The sequence below is a fragment of the Schistocerca cancellata genome, chromosome 5, assembly GCF_023864275.1.
Source record: "Schistocerca cancellata isolate TAMUIC-IGC-003103 chromosome 5, iqSchCanc2.1, whole genome shotgun sequence".
Taxonomy (NCBI): domain Eukaryota; kingdom Metazoa; phylum Arthropoda; class Insecta; order Orthoptera; family Acrididae; genus Schistocerca; species Schistocerca cancellata.
The window spans coordinates 479,055,175-479,080,817 of NC_064630.1; the positions used below are offsets into that span (position 1 = coordinate 479,055,175).

The window sequence follows — 25,643 nt, forward strand, 5'->3', positions numbered from 1 at the left end:
GATCACAGTGAATCTGTCATGAACCCCTTACGATTCAGTGTAATACGAGGGATATTCGAAAAGTAAGGAACGACAGGACGCGAAATGGAAACCACAGTGAAAACCAAAACTGTTTTATTTGCAACGGTTAGCTAGACCTTCGAGCTACTTCTCTACACAGTCGCCGCTCAGACTTAGACATTTGTCGTAGCGTTGTACCTACTTTTCAATTCCTTCTTTATAGAAGACAGCCGCCAGTGCTTTTTGACAATTTCTTACTCTGGACTGCAGCTCGTTGTCTGTGTCAAAATGTTGTCTTCATAGCCAGCGATTCATTTGGGCAGAGATGAACCTCAGGGATAGCCAATTACGGGCTGCATTGTGGGTGATCAAACACTTCTCATCAAAAACGCTGCAGGAGCATCTTCATTGACCCTGCAGAGTGCGGCCAATAATTGTGGTGCAGAACGAACTGAATGACAGTTATGTTACGTGGATTGCATTGCTTTAGGCGAAATCTGTCGCCAGGCCCTTATACTTGGCGGGAGACGCTAATTTGTAGCCCTTTACGTTTTCACTGTGAGCTCCGAACTGAAAAGAGCGACACGATACCATCGACGTGCATACTAGACACAGTGCTCAACGCATCTGTGCAAAGCTTCATCAGATTTTCACTGCATTTTCCATTTCGTGGCCGATCGCTCCATACTTTCCGAATAACCCTCTTACATCGCCAATAACTTAATGTTGGCGATACCAAACAATACTGAGCGAAAATCCACGGTGGATGGACATTCAAAAGTTTTTTTTTTTTTTTTTTGTGAATGGCACCATTGTCTTAGAAAGAAAGATGTAATCATTTTACAAGCCACCACATGTTAAAAATAGGATTGCATCGACTATGTTACTGTCTCAAGCAGTCTTGATTCTTCCAGCCCATGCAAATGTCCATGTTAAAAACTGTAGTGGCCTCGCTGCAGTGTGTATTAACAGACCAAAAGTGGGGGTGCACGTCATCTGCAGAGCAAGCTACTTATAAAATCACTGAATTTAGAAAGCGATTCGGCTATGGAATGTGATATGAAGCCAGTATTTGCAACTCCCTCATGCTGCTCCTACATACTTCTGCAGTATTTATAACACATTCTATCTCAATAACATGTCAGAGGTTTTGTGAAATATCCACTGGGTTATAGGCGATGGCTGACTGAGAACAGTCACATACAGTAGATGCTGTGTTATGCAACAAATCACTTAAAAAAAAATTCAACGCTAGTTTGAGTTCGTAAGAAATGTACATGTATATATTTCTGGTAGAAAAGCTGTCTGCGATTTGGAATCAAGTCTTTCTATCGAACCACATACCTGGGTTGAAGCCTGTGGAAACGTCATTTAATGATTACAGCCACTACTGGATCATATTTTTGGCACTCTCATATCTCGAAACGAGTAACTATTTTCGAACCTATTTGCTACAGTAAAGCAACATGGGTTCAGAATGTTTCTATGCACCCAGTAACTGTTTGTCAGTCTGTGCCGTGCCATCCCTCTAGCTTTGTACATGTGATCGTTCCAATCTAAGTCTGAACTGAGCAGAAGTCAGAGAGAGGTATATCTGTCACCTTCTGCTACCCCTGTAGAAACAGGGTAAGCTGAGTTAATGACAGGACCGTGTTTCGACCACTCGGTGGAAATGGGAACATGTCGTTCCTCCACCAACCATATACAATGTTTAAGGCCAGCACCAAACGGAGCTTTCTCCTGCAACACGAGGCTGTGGTATCAAAAGATTAAATTTACAGCTGACCAGAAGTAGACTGCAACATTCCACGTCTCGTGAAGGAGCAGAGCGAGCCTAGTCTGTAACTGCTGTTCCATACCAATCTCACTCATCGTACCTATCCAAGAGCCCAAGATTGCGCGCACGTCGAGGGAGTTAGCACCCTTTATCGGTGTATAGGACATATTAAAGTGTTGTGATGATATAACAGACGGTTAAGAAGAAGAAACAAGTGGTTTTTATGAATGATGGAGCTCCTGACAGACGGAGTTTGAAGCATTTTACGTAAATCAACTGCGCTATCTATTCTGAAGTATTCATCTAGTGTCTGAGGTCCGTACCGAGAAGGTATTGGTAAGAGAGAACATAAACACTTGCACTCCTAAGGCTACACGGTCCTGCACATAATACACGCTGTAATGTTATATCATTGTGGTTGCCGACCTATCAGTTGTGCGGAGTGCAACGCTGTTAAAATTCCAATGTAAGAAATATATTTCCAGCACATGACATACATTCTCCTCGCAAGTTTGTCTACGATAAACCGTAATGACAAACTGTAAAATGAAAAAACTACTTCCTTAAAACATTGTCTTTGTGATACTTGCACAATGCAGCTTCCCAGAAATGTTCACATCCGATCACGGATCAGAAATTATACTATGGTCGCATCACCCCCATAAAATGATCGTTAGTAATGGAGAATATCTCTTACAAGGAAACAGACAAATGCATAGCAGCAGTCATATCGCCAGTAACCCCACAAACATGACATCTGTCAAGCAGATGTATACATGGGGATCGCAGTACCTCACAAACTGAAGACTCGATTTTATGCGGCAGGGGAATGGCGTACATCACATAAATTTTCGTTCGTTTAGAGGAAAATGCCGATACAGGATGTACATGTTGTATCATCATCACACATGAGATGGCTCAAATGGCTCTGACCACTATGCGACTTAACTTCTGAGGTCATCAGTCGCCTAGAACTTAGAACTAATTAAACCTAACTAAACTAAGGACATCACACACATCCATGCCCGAGGCTGGATTCGAACATGCGACCGTAGCAGCAGCGCGGTTCCGGACTGAAGCACCTAGAATCGCTCGGTCGCAGCAGACGGCATTTACGACTATACTACCTACCACATTTACAAGCAATTTTAGAATATGCGGCACGAAGTGAGGTCATGACGGCGTCAGCATAGGCGACATAAAATCATGGAAAAATTGACGGAAAAAATGTATAAACTGAGGGAGAAATACGCCGAATGCGGGAATTCATGAATGTCTTCTGCTTGGTACTTGGCAAGTCTTGTATGTGTGCAACAAGATAAAGATGTGCAAGTACTCCCGCATTTCGGCGTATTTCTCCCTCAATTTATACGTGTTTTCCGTCAAGATGTACGAGTGTCTGGTGGTCTATAGCTATATGCAGAATGTAGAAGTGATGATTGTGTGTGGTACAGGATACGACTTCTGTTTGCTATTAAATCGATATGGTATGTGGTTGGAGATCGGTTTCACGCTGAAATATCCCAGCCTTCCTCTACAGTAGCACAGCAGTTTAATTGAGGAAGTGTCTTTGGTGATAATTTCCATATTTCATGATCTGTAGACCACTTTTGCAGGATTTAACTGTCAGTGCAATATGGCTGCTGTATGTTTTTTTTCGGTCTGTACTAAATAGTTTTGACGCTGAAAGTCTCGTTATTTGTCTGTCTGCAGAAATAAATGGCGAACAGTGTTCCCACACCGGTAGCAGCAGCAATTTAGCAGATAAATTCAGTAAGTTCCAATCAGAATACTCCATTCACAAGACATTCTTTGTGCAGGGCATAGGAGCCTGTGCAGACTGGTTCGAACAAGAAGGGCGTAAGGTGTCTACTGAAGGTTCCATGACGTCTGAGAGTAACATGATGTCTTCTTTGTGCGAGTGTTCAGGGACACGTCCGAGCAAACCATCCTCCTCTGCCGGCCACTGTGGCCGAGCGGTTCTAGGCGCTTCCGTTTGGAACCGCGCGACCGCTACGGTCGCAGGTTCGAATCCTGCCTCGGGCATGGATATGCGTGATGTCCTTAAGTTAGTTATGTTTAAGTAGTTCTACGTTCTAGGGGACTGATGACCTCAGATGTTAAGCTCCGTAGTGCTCAGAGCCTTTTGAACCATTTGAACCATCCTCCTCTAGCGGGATGCTGCCTGTTATCCGCCATCGCCATTGTGACTTTAGAGCATCTGCAGGCCAGCAGCTGTAGGACACCGAAAATTCCAGGCATTTTTCCTTGTGTGTAGGACAGTGCTTCGAATTCTGTTTGTGTTATTGTTTTGATTTTCCCTTCTGTGCTTAGACACCAGTGTGCGCTTCGAGAAGTGATTAAAAAATAACGTCTCTGACTCCAGCAGCAGCAAATATAAGTATGCCCACACAACGTTTCAGAAAAGCTACTGTAGTATTTAGAAATTTTTCTCTCTCTCTCGCAGCTAGGGTTAGGTTGGGTTGCTTGGGTTAGGTTGTATGGGGGAGGAGACGAAACAGCGAGGTCATCGGTCTCATCGGATTAGGGAAGGATGGGGAAGGAAGTCGGCCGTGCCCTTTCAAAGGAACCATCCCGGCGTTTGCCTGGAGCGATTTAGGGACATCACGGAAAACCTAAATCAAGATGGTCGGATGCGGGATTGAACCGTCGTCCTTTGGAATGTGAGTTCAGTGTGCTAGCAGCTAGGGTAGCTAGGCGTGTGGTTTAAGCTGGAACAATAACGAATTTTCCTGTTTCGTTCCATGTACTGTACAAACCTTCAACTGTACTCCAAATGTTCCGATTTTGTACACGAGGCATAATCACTTATATTTTTTAATCTTCCAGTACCTAATTTTACAGTGCAGATTACGTTTCTCAAGCTGGGGCGCACATCTGATGGCACCTGAGACTTAGAGTGAGACGGATGTGACGTCAGATGGAGAACTGCGTTGTGTGCAGTCTATTAACAAGGTGATCAACTAGGTTTGCCTAGTTCTGGCCCGGTAGAAGTTGGTCGACTTCGGCCTGATCATGTTTTATATCGGTCGCTGCCAACCTTAGCGATTCAACACAGAACTTCACATTGTAGCCATTGCAAAATGATTGTTTTGGTTTGTTGCTTTTATGCCCAAAATTTAAATTTTATTACTAGCTCTTTTTAATTCTGAATTGTCTATGTTGCTGGATTAGGAACAAAAAACCACCATCATTTAACATGAAACTATCAACTCCAATTGGAGCCTTGCTTGGGTACAAACTGACACCGGTTTCTAAGAGAGAGTGTAGTACTGGCACTGCATGACGGACTTGCGTCTTTTTCTCCCAACACCACACCCCCTCAGAATTTTATTCTTTTTGTGAACAAGTTGTACTTCCACTCCATGCTACAAGGCAAATTGATTTGTTCATTTACGGAGCAGATTCAACACTATCGCAAGACATCTTATGTTTTACGTCTTAGAACTTATTTCTTTGTGGGAGTAGTGTTCAAAATGTATGGGAGTATGACAAATCCCACGAAGAGAAGAAAGATCTTGAAAAGGATTCCAAAACAAGAGTTGAACTTGTCCCAGCTTTCAAGTTTTACTGCAGACAATACAAATGCAAACTATGGGAAGAAAAACTCAGTTTTCGTTCACTTAAAAAAATAAGAATCATGATACAGTGAAATCAAACTGCTGCGCACATAGTCCACAATTGCTGTAAATTTAGTACGAACGGTAAGTGAACAGACGTTGAAATGTTAGTAATTAAGACTGAACTATTTCTGAAATTCAGTGAAAAGGGTATCTCAGCTGAGAGATTTCTTTCAATTTTTTGATACAGAATACAAAGCTTTGTTGAGACATGTACTTACAAGGTGGTTAAGCCTAAAGCCTGCCGTAGAAAGACTGTTGAAAAATCTTCCTGCAATTATATCATACTTATCTAGTCTAGATGATAGCCCCAGCTTCGTTAAAAACAACCTGACAGGTGGGTCTGCTTCAGGAAAACAACTTATTTTAGTGGGATTATATATGCAATTTTCCTTGCACTTAACTGACATTTTTTCGAAGGCTGCACCGAAAAAAGCGAACTGACGACCTGTGAAGTATATCGCATAATGGAGAAAATAAAAATGGATTTAGAACATAGGATAAGTGATCTGTTTGGTTATAAGATGCAACGGTTGCTAAATAAATTGGAGGACCTGATTCCAGGTGAAAAACAAACACAACAGGAAGCTTGCTTGAAAATTTTAAATAAATGGTTTGACTTTGATGAGAGTAACATGTTATCCTAAATGGATTGCATATCACCTGAAAAAAACCTGAGTTTCAAAGTATCTTGAAATTAGCCAAATCACTTTGTATAGTTGATTTCCTTAGTATAGAAAATATGTATTCAGAGGTCGCTATGGTGTGTGTTGTTTTTTTTTTTTTTTTTTGGTTGGGTGGGGGGGAGGGAGAAAATGCGCATTTGAAAGCAAAGTTAGCTACTATTACAATACCATAGAGATGGGTCTACATTATAGAAATGATTGGCGCATCAAAGTTGTGAAGTGTTTTAGTTACATTTATTTTGAGATACTTCCTTCAAATGCATTCGCAGAGTTTTCTCCATTATGAACATTAAATGGAGATGTGAGCGAAACAGGTGTTCAGTTGATCTATTAAAAATGAATTGTACACTTATTTCAATTGCGACGAAAGTTGCATTGACTTTTATGAGACAATACTGTCTAATGAAAAAATGTTGGGAATTGCATGCTCAACTGAATAGTACTCCCGTTCATTGGCCGGCCAGTGTGGCCACGCGGTTAAAGGCGCTTCAGTCTGGATACGCGCGACCGCTACGGTCGCAGGTTCGAATCCTGCCTCGGGCATGGATGTGTGTGATGTCCTTAGGTTAGTTAGGTTTAAGTAGTTCTAAGTTCTAGGGGACTGATGACCTCAGATGTTAAAAGTCCCATAGTGCTCAGAGCCATTTGAACCATTTGAACCTGTTTATTGTGTTAAGTGTATTATGAAGAAAATGTGCAGTAAATATAATTATTTCAAAAAATATTAGTGTCGATAAATAAGTTCTCATTTTCTCCTCACTGAAATCTGGCAACCCTACTCGCAGCGCCTTCAAACTAGCAGCTAAAACTCGAAAAGTGGTGAGGGTCCTGTTTTTAGAGCTACAGAAATACTTATTTCGACTTCCAGATATCATCGTTTTGGCGTGTCAAATCAGATATTGCAGATGATATCGGTTTCAGGATCTGTTTCGTACAAAAGCGTATGAAGTGTCTCAGGGAGGTTTCATAAGTGTGCAGCAATATTTTTTTAGAGTCAGTGTTCTTGTGTGACGGTACCTCGCAAAATTGAGGCAAACTATCGTGCAGCGATCTCTTTTAAAAGTATATTTAGAGACGTATTCAGTTGGATTTAGTAGCTTCTGAAGCAGCTCGTGCTCGAAGACAAGTGAATTTCCCACAGAAGTGCGCGAAGTGTCTCAGGCATGGTTTCACAACTGTGCCCCGATCCGTTTACTTGTTCTCACGTCATCTGCAAAGTTCTCTCTCTCTCTCTCTCTCTCTCTCTTTGCGCTGTGGTAGATTTAGTTCTTGTCATATCATCAAGTTATTATCAGACAATATTCCGCAACACCAGATGTAGTAACTCCTGAAGCAGTTCGTGTTCAATGACAAAGAGTATCCGTGCACCGGGGATGGGAAGGAGGAAGGCCACGGGTATTTCTAAGGCGACAGGGAGTGCTTAGCTTGCGGCCTTCAGCTACCGTGTGACCATTATGTAAGCCAGTGCGGTCCATGGCCGTGTCGTAAGCCAGTGCGTTGCCTCTATTCCAGCAGGGTGCAGAGAATGGGGGTGAGCATCTTGCCTCTTGCACTTTGGAAAACTGACTGAATCGACTTTTAACGAATGATCTACAGTTACAGTACATGCATTTATCAGCGTGAGTTGTGAAGCGTAGCTTAGCCCCGTCTTCATTATTTCGTGAAGCGTATTTGTCTTCACCAAATATCATGGTTATTCACACATTCCTCAGATGCCAATACACTCCTCCTTCACCAGTACAGACATCTCGTCCGTTGAACGCAGTAAACAATTATGTCCATCTTCCCAGTCCAGCAGCTAGACACAGACTGAGTCCTTTTCCTGTCTTTTTTTCCCAGAGGGCTGTCCAGGGTTATATCATGGGAGATGAGAGGGGGAGGGACAACAGCACCCTTCAGTGGCAATGCTGTGAACTAAATCTCTGACTCCAGACCTCGTGGTGAACACACTGGATTGAGCTACTGCCTATGACAATTCAAATTGTTTAAACAAACAATGCATATACACATCCAACCTATCCGGCAGCCCAGCACAGTGTGAGACCTTTTCCTGCCAATTTCCTGTTAGGGATGGAAGGGGATGGAAGCAATACATGCAAATTAAAGTCTTACGTCCACCCTATCCAGTAGCCCAGCACACACTGTGTCCTTTTACTGCCAATTTCCAGATGGGGGAGGGAGGGGTAGGTTAGAGGAAGTAGCCCAGTTGACTTATTTCTAGCCAGAATTTGAAATTCCCTCCATGACGTCACTGCAACATTGCCACATCTATAGCCGCCATCTTGGATCAGCTATCTTGAATAAATTTGGCAACAATGCAGAGTGGGGTGTTGCCACCTTTTCCATATTACACAGGTGATCTGCACATCCAGGCTGCAGGGTAATGATGGCTGATAATCTAGAATTTTCGAAATGCCTCTACAGCAGCCGCTTCACTGGTTGTGCAATGTGTAGAGGAGCGCCGTCTTGCATAAATATGTTCCTATCCACACACCCACACCGCTGAAGAGCTGGAATGATGTTTGTCTGTAAAAGACATTTACCCAAGACAGTACATGTAACAGGACGCGCAGGACTCAGTTCCTCGAATAAACACAACCCTACGATAGACGATGCCGTTAATCAGAACCAAACAGTCACCGTTTCAGAATTCAGTGGTACTGGATGATCTGATTTCAGATTTTCCATTGGCCATATTCTGAATTTCTGCACATTGACATGTTGCTAGAGATGGAAGTGGACTTCGTTTGTCCACAGAATGTTTCATGGCCATTCATTGTTCTTTTACAAGTGAGCTAGAAATTCCAGAGTGAGTGTTTGTCCTGCTGGCAGCTCAGCAGGTAGCAGCTGCTGAAAATGAGTAATTTTGTATGGATAGGAATGCAGAATGTTTCGTAGGATTTTATGCACCATGCTCGCTGTCTTGTCCAACGTTTGTTCAATTCCCCATGCACTACATGTTTGCACACCACCTTTTGATCCCACCTACAGTCCTGTGGCCACTTCTTTGACAGCCATCGCACAAATGCTTCCCTCCTTCTGCCACACTACATTTCAAAAGAATCTGTCTTTTCGAATTTTGTAATCAGTTTCTCCAGACCCTCAGCAGACATCTGGTCACAGCCTTCTTTCATACCACTTAGTGTCTGGAACATCTGCAGGGCTACTGCCGCGCATCCCCCATTCATTCTTGTAAAAGAGGTGTAGCAGCAGCACACGATCCTTCATGGAGACAGTCATGTTAGGCGTCTCAGGCGTAAAATGAGCAACAGATATGATGTGTGTATTCTGATGCTTACAGCTTACAGTGCACATTTATTGGTCAAATTTTCATCAAATTTTGTTTGTTGCATGACGTTTACCCCTGTGTCAAAAAATATGCTGTTCAGATGTGACGTCATTCTGTGCGGTGGTTCTTGTTCTATAGCGTTTTGAAACAGGGACTCTAAAAATGGACGCCCTGTAGATTGGACCTGATGTATACAAGTAGATCTGACTCATTTACAGAAGACCACATTGACATTGGTATCAGTGATCACGAAGCAGTTATAGCATCTATGATTACCAAAGCGTAAAGGCCAACTAAAACAAGTTGAAAGATTTATATTTTCAACAAACTAAATAAAGAGACAGTAGCATCATGTCTCTATGAGGAACTTGAAACATTAAGCTCAGGACAGATGCATACAGAGGAACTATAGCTCAAACTTAAAACAATATATGTACATGCGTGGAGGCATCCAAAAGAACAAAAAATATTTTGATTATGCAGCCACTATCAATCAAGACACAAAAGAAATAAAGTGGTCATTGGGTTACTTCAGTGGGGAAAGTTGAAAATTGGTGCCAGACTAGGATTCGATCCCAGGTCTCCTGTTTACCTTATTTTATTTTATTTTATTTTTCGTATCATGAACCCTGTTACAAGGCTCTGTTTTCTTTTTTTATTTTCTTCAGCTCAAAAGTAGAAGAAGCTTTTGAAAAGAGAATAACTCTAATTTCATTTAGGAATGATTTTCTTTCTTTCACAAGGTGTTTCCATGCACTCCAGTGAATGACACCACATGAAGTCATTGTTTGAATGGCTAACTGCAATCTTAATTAAAGAAATAAATTCACAAACAGAAAATAATATCATGAACCCTGTTTCACAGATCCACTATTTTTTAACTGAAAAGTAGTAGAGAAATCAAAACACTTTTGAAAATGAAACAACTCAGATTAAGCAAAATACACCAGTTGATTTTTTTAATCATCCACCAGGTGCTCTTCACTAAGGAAATTAGACATGCTCTCGAATAACTAAGGAAAAGAGAGAAGGAAAGAAAATCTCTGCTGGTGGGTTAGTATAAGAGCAGTCCTCTCCAGTGCATCTACCTCTGGCCACATCATCCCATAGAACTGGAGGAGGTAACAGTTTCATCATGATCACCATATGCCTCTTCATCATGATCAACATCAGCTTCTCACATCTGGGACGTTTCAACTGTGTGGAGGACCTTGTAGCGCACTTCCCAGGAATTAAGAAAAAAATATCGTTGGTATTTCGGGTTACACACAACTGGCATTTGACATCTGTGCAGCTGCGTGGGGTAGCCACATGGTCTGAGGCTTCTTGTCCATGCAGTTCCCTCCACCTGAGGTTCTAGTCCTCCCTCGAGCATGGGTATGTGTGTTGTCCAAAGTGCAAGTTTGTTAAAGTTAGATTAAGTAGTACATAAGCTTAGGGACCAATGACCTCAGCAGTTTGGTCCCATAAGACCTTACCACAAATTTCCAAAAAAAAACATCTGTACACGTGGTTGCAGAAGTCCAGCACATACTTCAGGCCATCGCAAAGCAGATAATGCACTGCTTGAGCTCATAGCTTTGTCATTGCATTCATCTTGGTGCATGGCTAGTAAGTTCTGATCAGAAAAAATAACAATCATAGGATCAAAGACTTGTTGTCCTGTGTGGAGAAGAAAGGCAGGCATGTTAGTCACTAGATGCCACACTTCCGCGGGTCGGGCACACATAAGACTGTGAGTGTTTTGATTTCCAGCCGGACTTAACTGCTATAATAAGGAGTTCAGCATATTGATGGCGTGGAGGTGGCATCTGGTGACTTGTTTATCATTAACTGCCAAGTACAACATTGTTCATGTCTCCATGTTAAGTGTTGTGTGGTGAATTGTCCACCATATCACCAGCCAGCGGATCAGCAAGTTCCATGTTTCCACAGGGTTTGCAAAGTGCCTGCTTGTGAGTATGCAGTAAATGTTATGTACTGTCGCCGGTCTATTGGCCAGCAGATCTGCCATAAAATACCTACATTCAAGGAAAAAAATCTCTGATATGATGAAATAATTCAGAAATGTTCTTCAAAAAAATGGCTCTGAGCACTATGGGACTCAACATCTTAGGTCATAAGTCCCCTAGAACTTAGAACTACTTAAACCTAACTAACCTAAGGACATCACACACACCCATGCCCGCGGCAGGATTCGAACCTGCGACCGTAGCAGTCCCGCGGTTCCGGACTGCAGCGCCAGAACCGCTAGACCACCGCGGCCGGCAGAAATGTTCTTCACTATCAATGGGACAAGTAGGGAAGCTGGTGCCATTTCGTCTCGAAACAATTCCGACAGATTCGCTGTTGTGTACCCCATGTTTTCAACATCTGACTGATATCAAGTGCCACCATGTGATGATGAATGTGTAAAAATTTGAGGCCTCCTCTTCCAGTGGGCATGGCCAGGGCACTGTAATCAGTCTTGACAAGTAATCCTGTACTGGCGAAATACACTAAGGCTACAGTATGCATCGAGCGATGTCTGCACCACCAGAAGAATCTGTGCATAGGGAGTTATGTGATGTAATATAGGTATTCATGTAGGCAACCCGCTAAATATTCTCTAAGGCACACAAGCCATTCGCTCTGACACCATTCTGAACAGCTAGCAGCAACATGTTGAATCTGATCACCACCATGTGTCTTATGTCATTCATGAACACGATCCCCAGACACTTTACACTGTCCCATATCTCCAAGACTGTGTCGGTATCACAGGTAGTCCAGCAACAATATTCAGGTGACCAATTTGTCAATGTCCATACCCCTATCTGTAGTGGTAGTGCATCTGTTAATTCCATCCAATGCAGAAAATGTTTGGTAGCCAGTCCAAATCAACAGTAATAGGTCGTCTCCATACTCCTTGCACTGAGAAATGTGTCCCCATATTGTTAAGTCCTGTCAAGAGTTGGCAAAGGCCGCTAAGAAGTGGTTTCAGGGCCAATGCACATATCATCGTGGATAAGGGACATTCCTGTCAGATTAATGTGATAATAGTATGGTACACAGCCTACTGGCCTTTAACAAGCACTTTAGAGGTAGCTCCATGAGATAACCGCATCACCATGGCAATTTAGGACTGCAGGATCTTCATTTATGTCAACATTTCCATAATGGATAAATGGCTGAATCTGTCAAAGGCTTGACAGAATTCTGTGGATATCAGAGCTCTGTGTAGTTGACATGCTTTCACCAATATGATCAAACTGCATGACCGAGTGAGGTGATGCAGTGGTTATCACAGTGGACTCGCATATAAGAGGTCAGCCTTGACACAATTTGGGCTTGTGCTGTTTCTAATGACCTCAAGTCAATGAGACATTGAACCCATTCTTCATTTGAATTGCAGTATTCGATGAGTGCCATCTGGACGTTGCTATCACCACTGAGGAATGACTGGTCAAGTGACGTTATGCGACGCAGTATTCTTGTAAGTCATGTTGCCAACAATCTGCTATAAATCTTAAGATCACAATTACATAGTGTTAATGGGGTAGAGTTGGAGTCGGGTGCCACCTGAAGGTTTATGTATTGGGATCATCAGCCCCTCCTTGAGGGCATGTGGAAGAGACACGTTAAGAGATGGCCGATTTCAGTCCAACAGGAAGCCATCAATTGTTGAAACGTCCAATAAAACTCCAAGGGAATTTTGTCTAGCCCTGGCGACTTATTGAGTGCCCCTTTATCTATAGCTTCTAACACTTCGTCCTTGTTAATTTCCTCCAGTAGTATAGCCACTGCCTCTTAACTGAGCATCCTGAAAAGCATCTGAGTACTGTCTTGTAGGGCCATCCTCTCATATTCTTCTTCAGTGTATAAACAGATATACTAGACAATGAAGGTGTCTGCTATGTCATTTTGTGTTGTCAGATGTATGCCATCCTCTGTGTCAAAGGTATGTATTAGTGCTCTTCAGCGCCGCTTATGTTCACGAATGATAAGGTGCATCAATGAGCGTTCACCCTGAACTCAGTCTAGTGTCCTTGTGCAGCCCACTGCTCCTCCCAGATGAGAATGCATAATAGCAATAATTTTTGCCTTTGCTCATTGTACTACAACCTGTCATTAAAGAGAGGGGCCCTGATTGGTACATTCCAATAAATCGTGAAACAGAGGTTTAAATTCTGTTATTTCCACTGTGAATATTCATACCCCAATGCAATCAGTGCACACCTTACCACCGGTTTGATACATACCAAGCACCAACATAATGTAGTAGGGTATATCCGTCGATGCTCTTCCCAGTATTGCCAGACTTCTTCAATAACATGGTGACACTTTGGAGCTCTAAAGTGGACCATATTCATTTTCCTTAGGCCACAGCTTCACCACACATGCTATCTACTGAGCAAGGTGGCGCAGTGATTAGCACACTGGACTCACATTCGGGATCACGATGGTTTGGACCCAGGCCTGGCCATCTTGATTTAGCTTTTCTGTGGTTTCCATATCGCATCAGGTAAAATCTGGGATGGTTCCTGTGAAAAGGCACAGCTGACTTCCTTCCCCCTTGTTCCCTAATCCGATGGGACTGATGACCTTGCTGTTTGGTCCTCTCCCCCAAATCAACAAACGAACCAACCAACCTGCTGTCTCTGGAGTGCGATCAAGCAGATATGTACCATGTAGTCAGTGAAGGCCGCTCGCCACAGGTCTGCATCATGGACAACAGGTTGGAGGCAGCATATGATGTAGATGTGATCAATGTGACTAGCGAAGTGGCTAGTTATATTTCTACAGGATGTACATAAATGTTAACCCTGATAACAAAATGATGTAACTCTTCACTGGATATAGTAAATGAAACATGCATTATACCTCATACGCCTGTACTCATTGAGGTTTGAATCTTATATATACATACAACACTGGTAATACCATTCAAAAATTAAATCATTCAATATGTGCATCCCTAGTAACACAGAAAATATCAAGCCAGTATTCAATTTATTGCCACACACTCTGTAAATAAATGGTGTGCATTGTTGTAATGTCACATCAGGAACTGCGTTTTGTACACAATATCTTTCACCTGGCGCCAAAGAAAGAAATCTAGGCTAATTCAGATGACCTCGAGAGCCATGGAATTGGGCCATCTCTGCCAGTCCACCAGTTGGGCAAGGTTTCATTAAGAAAGTTATTGACTTCTAGAGCCAATGACAGGGAGCACCATCTAGCTGAAAGATAGTGTCTTGCATGTTCTGTAGCTGGGGAATGGCATAATTCACCAACATGTCTAGATAAACATATCCACATATATTGCTTTCAAGCAAGAGAAATGGGCCAATCACACATTTACCCACACTAGACATTAACCTTTGGACTGTACCATATGTTCTCATATGACATGAGGACATTCTTATCCACAGATCCAGACATTACGGTGGTTAACTGAGCCATAAACATGAAATGTAACATCATCAGACAAAAATATACACTTCAAGAAATCATGTTTTACTATGTATCTCATACAGCGCTTCTTGTGGTGGAAGTGTTGTAAGAGACACAGCTGTGCTGAAACTTCATAGATTCCCTAGTAGACCTGTAACAAAAAACAATATAATTAATATTTAATCTTGAAATCAGAGAAAACATTCAAGGACACCCTACAACTCCTATACAGATTCCATGGACTTCACATCTCATACCAATGTTCTCAATTCTGGGCACAGTTTGTAAGGTAGTAACGGGTCCTTAGGTGCCAGCACACAAAATCGCCACTGAGGATGTAATGAGCATGTAATCCTTGAAACAGTAAGGCTATTTCCTCCACAAAGTATCATGCTCGTTCTCTTCGTCCATCCTTACCTGGAGGAGCATAGGTGCTGATAAGCCTCACTCCAAGTACTGTTACAGCCACTCGGTGTGCTGGTAGTAGGTAAGTGACATTCTCAACTATGATGCCATCCTTAAGGATTATCGCCCTTGCCATACCAGTTTCTGAAGCTAGTGACAGAAAATTTTCGTATCCTCAAAGAGACGGAAGTTCGTTGATGTATACTTCCTATAAAAGACCAATATCTATATCTGCCTCAGTAGCGAATCTTTGAATAAGGTTGTCTTGATCGGTGGTAGTATGGTATTTGTATTAATGGATGTGATGTGGAACACCTTTTGACGTCCTACATATTGAGGGGTGTGCATGTTAGGCTAACATTATCCTTGGCAGTGTAGGTGGGGGGAGAGGGTAGAGGGGGGGGGGGGGCTGGAACATGTGGCAATGTCGCCTCAACCACAATACCCACAGCTGCTGGTGGCTGGAATTCCTCACTCAACTGCCCAGTTCTGACAAGATGAATCCTGTGGCCAGACCTCCTCAGCCTCAGCTGCTATGGCCACGTCTTCCTCTACTATGCCAAGTTATGAAACTTGCTTTGGATCTGTCTTAAGGGGCTCACCAGTGTAGAGAAGGCCATTACATTCGCTGGTCAGTCATTGCTGCAGACCCCGGCACTTTCTACTGTGGCATTGTCATTGTCTGCCCGTTCATCTTCTCCTGTATGAAGAAAGCAATGACCTCAAGGTGTGTTACATCTTTTCTTTCGCCATTTTGGTGACCTCTATTTGTGCTGTCATGCACCATATCCAAATCCGAAAGCTGTTTGGAAGCCACATTGTCTTGAAAGTTGGGGACAAAAGCGGCTGTTGGTACCACCAGCCAGCTGATTTTCATCTTTGTCTCCATTCCTGTGACATCAGACTTCTGTTGCAGCTTCTTATCAGAGTTTTCTTCGTTTGACATCTTGGACACATTGTCATGTTTGCCTGCCCATCATAAACAATTGTTGCTCTACAACCACCAATAAGGAGATAAGATGGGACATGCTGTGTAAACTCAGTCTGAACTCTCCTCATGCCACTGATAGTAGGGTATGTCTTAAAAGTGGTCCATTTTTTCGGTGACATGGCTGAGTATGCGTCCACATGGTTGTAAAGTATTAATTGCAGTGTGATCTGGAACGTCGAAGAGAAGTTCAAAAACTCTAATGATGCAGAACCTGGGATCCACGTGAATGATCGACACCGTCCCCATGTCCCCATCAGAATGTTTGAATTTTAGCCCATTCTTATGGTCACATACAGTTTTATCACATTCTCTGTTGCTGATCATTTTAAGGTAAACCACACTATTCGTAATAGAGAGGTGGATACTTGTCAGGTTCTGTGGGTCTATTTTGATCTCTTTCCATACAAATTGTTCAATTGTGAAAGCTTTGGGTTGTGTGAATCTAGTATTGAAGCTGATCTGAATGCTTAACTTTCTGTATGAATGAGCCATGTTGTGCCTACAGTGTAGCTATTCACGAGAAATACCAGAGGTATACAACCTCACAAGTGCAGTGATCTGTGGCATAAACAGCTGTCCATGCCAAGCTGACACTGACAGTGAACTGACTTACTAGGTAGTTGCGCTGTCCAGTGCGCCATCTGGACACAGTTGTCACAATTTATGCACGAACTACTCTAATACACCTTCCATCAACCCCAAATTCTGAACTTACACCACACACTACTGATGTACTGCTCCTGCTCATTCGTCTCATTACTCATCGTATCTTTCATTTCCTGTAAGATTTCGAGCTTGGTATGCATCTGCACTAAAGGCATCATTGTTTGTCATTGCCATAATTATATTTTTGTGGTGTTCGTTCTTCCACACAGATTTTATACTAAATTTGTGTCTGAATTATCTCCTGCTCCTCTTTTAACCATAATACACTGATGATTCCTGCAACAAAAAGACGTGTGCAGTAGTTGGAAGAAAGTCCAAGCCACACATATCTACAGGAAAGACAGCAGAACTGGACCACAAAACTTCCATACAGTATCCTTAACATCCATTTGTTATAAAATCTTAGAATGTACTCAGATCTTAAATCGTAAATAAAACCTCCAGTGACATAAAAGCGATTTCAAACAAAATATTAAAATTAATGAAAAATGAAATGGCTTGTTCTTGAAAAAACTTATTCTTTAGTTGAAGTCCCGATAATCGTGATATAACCCGAAATTTTGCATGACACAAAACATTCTATTAAAGTTTTCTCGGTAGTGAAAAATTCGTTAAAAAAGGCAGGTACTAGTTTCATCAGTGTCTATTGTCGCAATAAAAGTGTAATTAAACGTTTCTAAATAGTATTTAACTAACACATTTCGTATTGTTTGCTACTTAGGTAGACACGATCTAGGCCTAAATCTCCCGAGTTATAAACGTTTAAAAACCTTACCAAACACGCCTGATAACGCAAATTCTCTAAAGGCACATTAATTACAAAGTCATTCTTCTGTCGTTGTATCTCTAAATCAGTACAAAAACAACAACCACAGCACATAAGACCTTTGTGCCCTTTTTTTGTTTTTGTTTTTACACACAGACAATCTCGCGTCCTTGACAAATTTAAAACATTTTTTAAACTTAATCATTCTTTCGAAACTGACCATGAGTGTGAAATATGGGAGCTGTTATAGGGTAGTGAGTAGAGGGATTTGTTGCCAATCTTGCAGGAAAACTTTTCAGTGAGGGAGATGCAGTGGCGAGAATGTTGGAAGAACATAAGAGGCTCTCCCTGGAACTGCAGAGTATGCAGTAGGAACATTTTGATTGGGGAACAAGAAAGGAAAATCTGGTCCCTTCAGGCACAGCTGGAGGAAGCAAGGAAGGAACTGATAAGGATCAAGGGAGATAGGAGGGAGGAGGATGGTTGGGAACTGGCAGCTGGTAGGATGATAGGAAGAAAGAGAACGCGATCTGACAGTTTTATCATCAACACTAAAGACAGGTATTTACCACTGCCAGAGTTAAGTGGAGAAGAGCCTCAGGTAGAACGAGAAGAAGGAAATGTACAGTACACTTCAACTGAGGCCAAGAAGCCTAGGAACATACAAACTCTTAGGAAGAAGAAAGTGCTGCTGCTAGGTAGTAGCCATGGGCGATGTGTAGGCCCTCAGTTACAGGAAAGTTTAGGGGCAGTATACCAGGCCACCAGTATCTTCAAGCCAAATGCAGGGCTAAGTCATGTGATAGAAGACCTAGGGTCTTTATGTAAGGACTTTACAAAAGAGGACCATGTAGTGATAGTGGGTGGGGCAGGAAACAGTTTGGACAGGGATGGGGCGTATGACATAGTTGGTGACCTTGACAAGATAGCTTCCCTGACTCGTACCAGTGTAGACTTTGTTGAACTGTTCCGGCATCATGATAGACCAAACCTTGATAGAGCTGTGAGGCAAATCATTGTGGGGTTAGGGATGACTCTGAGGACAGCCAACTTTTCTCATGTTTCTCTGGTGTCCATCAAGCCCATCAACAGATGGGTTTCAGTAGGCATGGCCTACATCTAAACATGGCTGGGAAAGGAAGATTGGTACAAATGATTCATAAAAGTATAGGGGGTGGATCTTGGGCCACACATGATCAAATACCTGTTGTCATAGGTAGTAAAAGTAGTTCCTTTTTAGGTTAAATCCAGACAACAGGTTCCCCTGCCTTAAGAGTATCTCCAACACTTTAAAAAAAATACTGGAACAATCACTCACAAGACAGATTTTATCATCTCAAATATCACATACACCAGATGTCACAAAGAAAAACAAACCATTGGAAAGAGTAACATGGTGCATTTCACAGACTTAACAATCCTCCATCAAAACAAGCAATCAATAAAAAAATGAAATACAACTATTACAAGTTGAGTTCCAATCTTTGAACTGCACAGTAGTTTGTATTACTGGGCACTGATGTAGAGACACAGAAATCCAACATGTAGAATTATCATTGTATGAAAAGGCAAACTCTTACTGAAGAACTACTTCAAGTGGTGGAGCATCATGCATTTATATCAGAAAAGGAACTCAGTTTAAACCAAGACATGACCTCAGTACAGTAAGTGAGTACAAATACTTTGAAATGTCAGCAGCTATTGAATTAACAGGGCTTGATATCACCAAGAAATTAATCATCTTGTGTGTGTACGTATCTTCCAGTGGTACTGTGAACACTTTTTTAATGAGTTAACAGAAGTTCTAGATAAAGTCTCAAGTAGAAAGGTCAACATAATTCTCTGTGGGGACATTAACATCAACACTACTATTATAAATGAATCCAGCAGCACCTTCATAAACATCCTTCAAAGTTTTGGCATTTCCCTATTGGTCAAGAGTGAAACAAGGGTTACTACAATGACTTCATCAGTAATTGATCATGTGGCCACAAATATAGACAGGGGAAAATGTGATTAACTATAAAAGATCTTGGACTATCAGACCATCTCTGTCAAATAACAACAGTAAAGTCAGGCATCAAATAATTTCCTAAACTACAAGCCTACAAACAACATCAGTCACAAATCTAAAAAAAAGATTTCTCAAATGAACTAGAAAAACAAAGCTGGAATGAACTGTATAAGGAAACCAATGTGAATATGAAATTCTCTAAATTCTCCACATGGTTTAAATTGAACTTTGAAAAGGCATTTCCAAAAGTATACATGTCTGTATCAACATATAACAAAAACAGATGGATAACAGCAGGTATTAAGAAGCCTTCCCAAACATTTAACTACCTCAGTTCCATGAAAAAGTTTTACAATGATCCAGAGTTCTTAAATTTCTATCACAGATGCAAAAAGATCTATAGGAAGGTCTTGATTGCTGCAAAAAAGTCATTTAATGACAAAATAATATAGAAGGAAGAGAATAAAAGCAAAGTAGTCTCGGATGTTATAAAAAAGGAAACAGGGAGAGGCAAACAAACACACAATAACATACAGCTAAGGGAGAGGGTTAAAGTAATAAATGATCCACTACACTTAGCAACTATATAACTGAGCATTTTTCAAGTAATGCAGAGGATAAAATTCCCCAAAACAAATAATATAACACCTCTAAATAATGTTGCAGTAAATACAATGATGTTACTTCCAACCACAGAGAATGAAGTGAATAAAACTGTTCAAGAACTAAAAAATAAAAAGTCAGTAGGCTTAGATGAAGTACCAACGTGCATACTGAAACAATGCATAGGGATTATACAAGGCCCCTTAACAAATAAAATAAATGAATCCTTCACACCAGGGACATTTCCAGAGCAGTTAAAACAGGCAAGAGTTGTACCTTTGCTTAAGAAAGGTAATGCTGAAGACATAAAAAGTTACCAGCCCAGTTCCCTGCTGTCACCATTTTCAAAAATAATAGAATCAATTATTAAAGATTAATGAATTACCTGAATAAATACAGTCTTTTAAGTGAATCACAGTTTGGTTTCCAAAGTGGCAAAAATATAGAGTCAGCCATAGTAGAATTCATAAAAGGTGTGCTTGATGCTCTTGATAAAGATGAGTGTGACACAGGTATATTTTTGGATCTTTCTAAGGCGTTTGAAACAGTCGACCACAAGATTCCATTAAATAAATTAGTAGCATTAGGAATAAGAGGGGTACCAAATGTCTGGTTTCGATCATACCTAACAGGTAGGGTACAAAGAGTAGAGATTACACATACTTCAAATAGATCTATACATTTAGTAAAATACTTATCAGAACCAAAATACATTACTATACGGGTTCCACAGGGTAGCATATTAGGACCAATACTGTTCCTGATATACATCAATGACTTTTCCAGTAGTGTTACTCATGGTGAAAAAATTCTCTTTGCTGATCACAGCGATATTATAGTCACTGAGAAAACAAGAGAACTCCTTGCTGAGAAAGCAAATGAAACTCTCAAGGATGGTTATGAATGGTCAGTAAGCGATGAAGTGACATTGAACATAAAGAAAACTAATGCCATGAATTTCAGTTTGAAGAGAAAAATGACAATGTTAAATTAACTATAGATGGCACCTCTATAGACCATGTAACAAATGCAAAATTTCTAGGAATGAATGTTGATTGTCATTTGAAGTGGTGTGAACACACAAAGGTACTTGCAAACAGAATGTCATCAGCATGTTATGCCCTTACAATCCTATCATCAGTGTGTAACATGCAGTGTCTTTTAGTTACATATTATTCATATGTACACTCAGTTTTTAGCTATGGCATTCTTTTTTGCGTAACAAATGCACAAAATATGTACACAATTTTCAAACGCCAGAAAAGAGCCGTAAGAATAATAGGCAAAAATACTAGTCAAGCTCATTGTAAAGATCTGTTCAAAACACTGGATATTCTAACTTCTCTGTGTGAATACATTTACCAGTCAGTTGTACACATAAAAAAAAACCATTGGTAATTACTGCACAAACAGCTCTGTCCATGACAATGCTACAAGAGATAAACTCAACCTACATTTCCAAAGAAAAAATAAACATGTAACTCAAAACAGCATTTTCTACCAAAGAATAAAACCATACAGTAAATTCCCAAATGAGACTAAATAAATTTCAGTAATACACTTATTTAAAAAGGCAGCTCTGAAGTACGTGTTATGCAATACAGTTTATATCTTGAAGGATTACTTAGCTAAAAGAGAGTAGGGGTTTGATAAAAAATGTTATACAAATAAATAATAATAATAATAATGATTATACAATATCCAACAGTCCACATAACACCTTCACCTTATGTTTTCTTCGTTCTTTTTTCCTTTCTAGAAATTCTTACCCCCAAGCTATGCATAGCACAATACTCAGACCTCTTCCTCTTTCTGATCTCAACGTTTCACTCATTATGGAGAGAGGCTGACTCACTTTTTGAGGATAGCAAATGGGGAGTTCTGGTACAGAAAATGGCCCAGAGATCACCATTGTGTGTTTGTGTGTGTGTGTGTGTGTGTGTGTGTGTGTGTGTGTGTGTGTGTGTGTGCGTGTGTAGTATGAAACAATGGGTGTATAGTGTGTGCAATGACTGATAATGAACAGTATGGCATTACATTATTTAATAAGTTATTTGTAAGAAAATTTGTTGTGTACCAGGAGTAAATCTAATGATTGTCTCTAACTAGAAGTCTGTAAATATATGTGTATATGAATTAGGTTATTTTAAATTGAGCTAAATTTGTAAATACTTTGACATGTCCTATATCCTTGTAAAAAGAGATCAACGGATGAATAAAGCTATAGCTACTACTACTACTACTACTAAAACAGGACTGGGCAAATACTGTTTCGCGAGTGCGGGCACTTGCACGTGCCTCCAAGGCCTGCCCACGGCTCTTGCCCACTCTGCAGCCAGCAGTACCCTCACCATCTGCTCGCCTAGCCATACATGTCACTGCACCGTACAGAGCCACTCGGTCCATTTACTTCCGTTGTTTCTATTGTCTATGTAGACATCGCAATTGGTGTTAGTGATAAAACAGAACTAGTTGGTGGAAAATGGCTCAGGAGCAATTAAAACCGTTGTAACGAAAGTCCTTTGAACCCATACTCGTTAACCCACAGTGGGGAGAAGAGGTCTTTTTTTTTTTTTTTTTTTTTTTTTTGGAACGCAAAGCGAATCTCAGTGTTTGATTTTCAGTACAACATTGTCTTCATGGAAAAAGTACAATGTGAAGCTACATTATCAACTGTTTCACGAGAAGGATATAGTCGGTTTCAATAACGAAGAAAGAAAAGCCAAACTTATCGAACTGAAGCAGAAAAAAGAGCGTATGTGTACTATTAGATAATTATGTCATTGACTCACATTATTACTGTTATTTGCATTTTCCGTCACTTTTACCTTCTCCTGTACGTATTTACTGGACGGAAACCTCATCATCTACAATGATGCAGCAATGACAGTAAGCTATCATGTAACTCTTAAAATAGCTAAAACAACATGACCCTTCCGCGATGGAGAATTTGGGAAAGACTTTTGTTGTTTCCGCAGCAATTTTGTGCCCAACAAGTCTTCCTGTTTTTGAAACTGTTCCTCTTTCACAGAGAGTGGTTTGCAGGTTCATTGAAGAAATGGTTAACAATGTGGAAGCTCAACTGAGAAACAGGATCAAAGATTTGGTTATCTTTTCATTAACATTGTACGAAAGCACTGATGTACATAATACTGCCTAACTTGCAGTCTTTTTGCGAGGAGTTGATGTTCAGTTTAATGTGACCGATAAACTCCTCGATGTAGTGTCAATGCATTACACAACAACAGCCGACAATATATTTTCGTGCATAGAACATGTAATAGAGAATGCCAACTATGTTGGGAAAAACTTTCATCGATTGCAACAGATGGGGCTTCTGCAATGATTGGTCTAAGTCTGGTGTCGTGGTTTTGATAACGAAAAAAGTTGAAAACCGTCAGTGTCCAGCAGGAACTACCAGCAATATATTGCGTTCTTCACTGTGTTAATTTGCTATCAAAATATGTGGCGTCGTGGACGTGGTTATACAAACAGTTAACATTCTCAGATCGCACCGTTTTGAAAACAGACAATTCATATCGTTCCTGGCAGATCTCGAGTGTGGAATACGGCGATGTTCCATATTTCTGTGACATACGCTGGTTGAGTCGAGGTGTTATTTTAGAACGACTTTTTTAATTTACGTAAAGATTTAGCGTTTTTCATGGATGCGAAAGGGAAATTGGCGAAAAAACTGAACGACCCACAGTGGATTTTAGACCTTGCGTTTTTAACTGACGTAACCAAGCATCTGAATAGCTTAAATGTAGTTTTACAAGTTAGAAGTAATGTTATTAGCGATGTTTTTGACACTGTTTTGGCATTCAAGAGAAAACTGCTTTTGTCGGTCAAGCAACTATCAGAAATGTCGTGTGTATACTTCCCGAGCGTTGCACTAATTGTTAGTGAAAACAATTTGGAACAGGAGAGGGTGAAAGAACATTTTGATGGGTTTGGAACAGTGCTACAGTCTCCCGAAGGCAGTTTTGGTAGTAGGTTTCAGGACTTAAATCGACAGGAATGCGATGTCAACCTTTTTACGACTCCTTCTGCAGTTAATGTTGAAAACGTGCCTTCTGAAATTCAGTTGGAACTCATTGACTTTCATGCAATCGTGTGTTGAAGAAGTTTCGCACTGCAAAAACCTTGGAAAGCTTGTACAAATATTTCCCACGTGAACAGTTTTCATTGTTGTTTAAAAGAACTGCTCATGTGTATAGGCTTTTTGGAACAACATAGGTCTACCTGTGTAAAAGTGTTTTTCCATAATGAAACTGACAAAATCGAAGCTTAGGAGTAGTGTTACTGATGTTCATCTGACTGGTGCAGTGCGCCTAATGACCAGTAATTCCACACCAAATATCGAGTTGCTAGTTCAGAATCAATGTAAAAACGTCCAGGATGATGTAAATCAGTGCCTATATCCTATTTGTATGTAGTACGCCTCCTCTGAACTACACACTCCTGTGTAAATATAATGTAACATTTACAATACAAATGTCTTCGTTTCTTAATCCTTTATGTCTGCATCCTATTGGTGGCCATGAAAGTAGACTGTGTTGCAATGGTTCGAAACTGTGTTTTGTCCTTACATGGCCAACTGTTGCATGGCACATGATACACACACTTTGGGTAAGCACATTTTACACTTACGTCCCACACATGCATGTTGAGCCACATATGATTGGCTTCCCAATAACTGTGTACTGGTATCGTGTTCACAGACACCACATACGCATGAAACATTAAATGACCTCTGACGTATGTGTGTTCCACCTGCGCTACGTACATTACCTTGTTCATACTCAGAAGGGTTGCGCCCCCCCCCCCCCCATGCGGTGCAGCTGCTCACGTTGCCCTGCAGATCACGGTGCTTGCAGGCAACCATGCGGGCAGCTCTTGTGCCCATCCCTGGGCTAAACCACTTGGATACCTTGTTAATTCATGTGTGATGCAACGTAGTTTTCCAGATGTAATGAAAATAGCCAGAATTGTACCACTACAGAAAACTGGAGATCCACTGTTCTCCAGCAATTGCAGGCCAGTTAACCTACTGTCCATTTTCTCAAAAGTTATTGAAAAGAATAATATACATCAGGTTTATGTCATATTTCGAAAGACATGGCATCATAAATGACATACAATTTGGATCCCAGAAAAGAAAATCTACAGTTCCAGCAGAATTTGACAGTATAAATATAATCTCAGAGGGATTAGATCAAGGCCAAAATTCTCATGGTATATTTTGTGAATTATTGAAAGCTTTCAGCCTAGCTGCCCATGATATCTTAATAAGGAAACTAGATCACTAAAGGATCAGACAAACACCTCTCAGTATCATTAAAACATATGTGCAAAATAAGAAACAT

General features: G+C 40.9%; 1 protein-coding gene across 2 annotated transcripts in view; it reads left to right on the forward strand.

The window, feature by feature from the left end:
* LOC126187771 (methyl farnesoate epoxidase-like) overlaps window positions 1–25,643 on the forward strand; it is a 308,053-nt gene that overhangs the window by 235,643 nt on the left and 46,767 nt on the right. The window contains exon 8 of one of the 2 annotated variants that reach the window (XM_049929035.1): window positions 12,788–12,868. The exons of the other annotated variant lie outside the window; for it this stretch is intronic. Coding sequence (XP_049784992.1) covers window positions 12,788–12,868 — 81 coding nt within the window. The remainder of the gene's footprint in view (window positions 1–12,787; window positions 12,869–25,643) is intronic. 2 annotated transcript variants of the gene reach the window in all.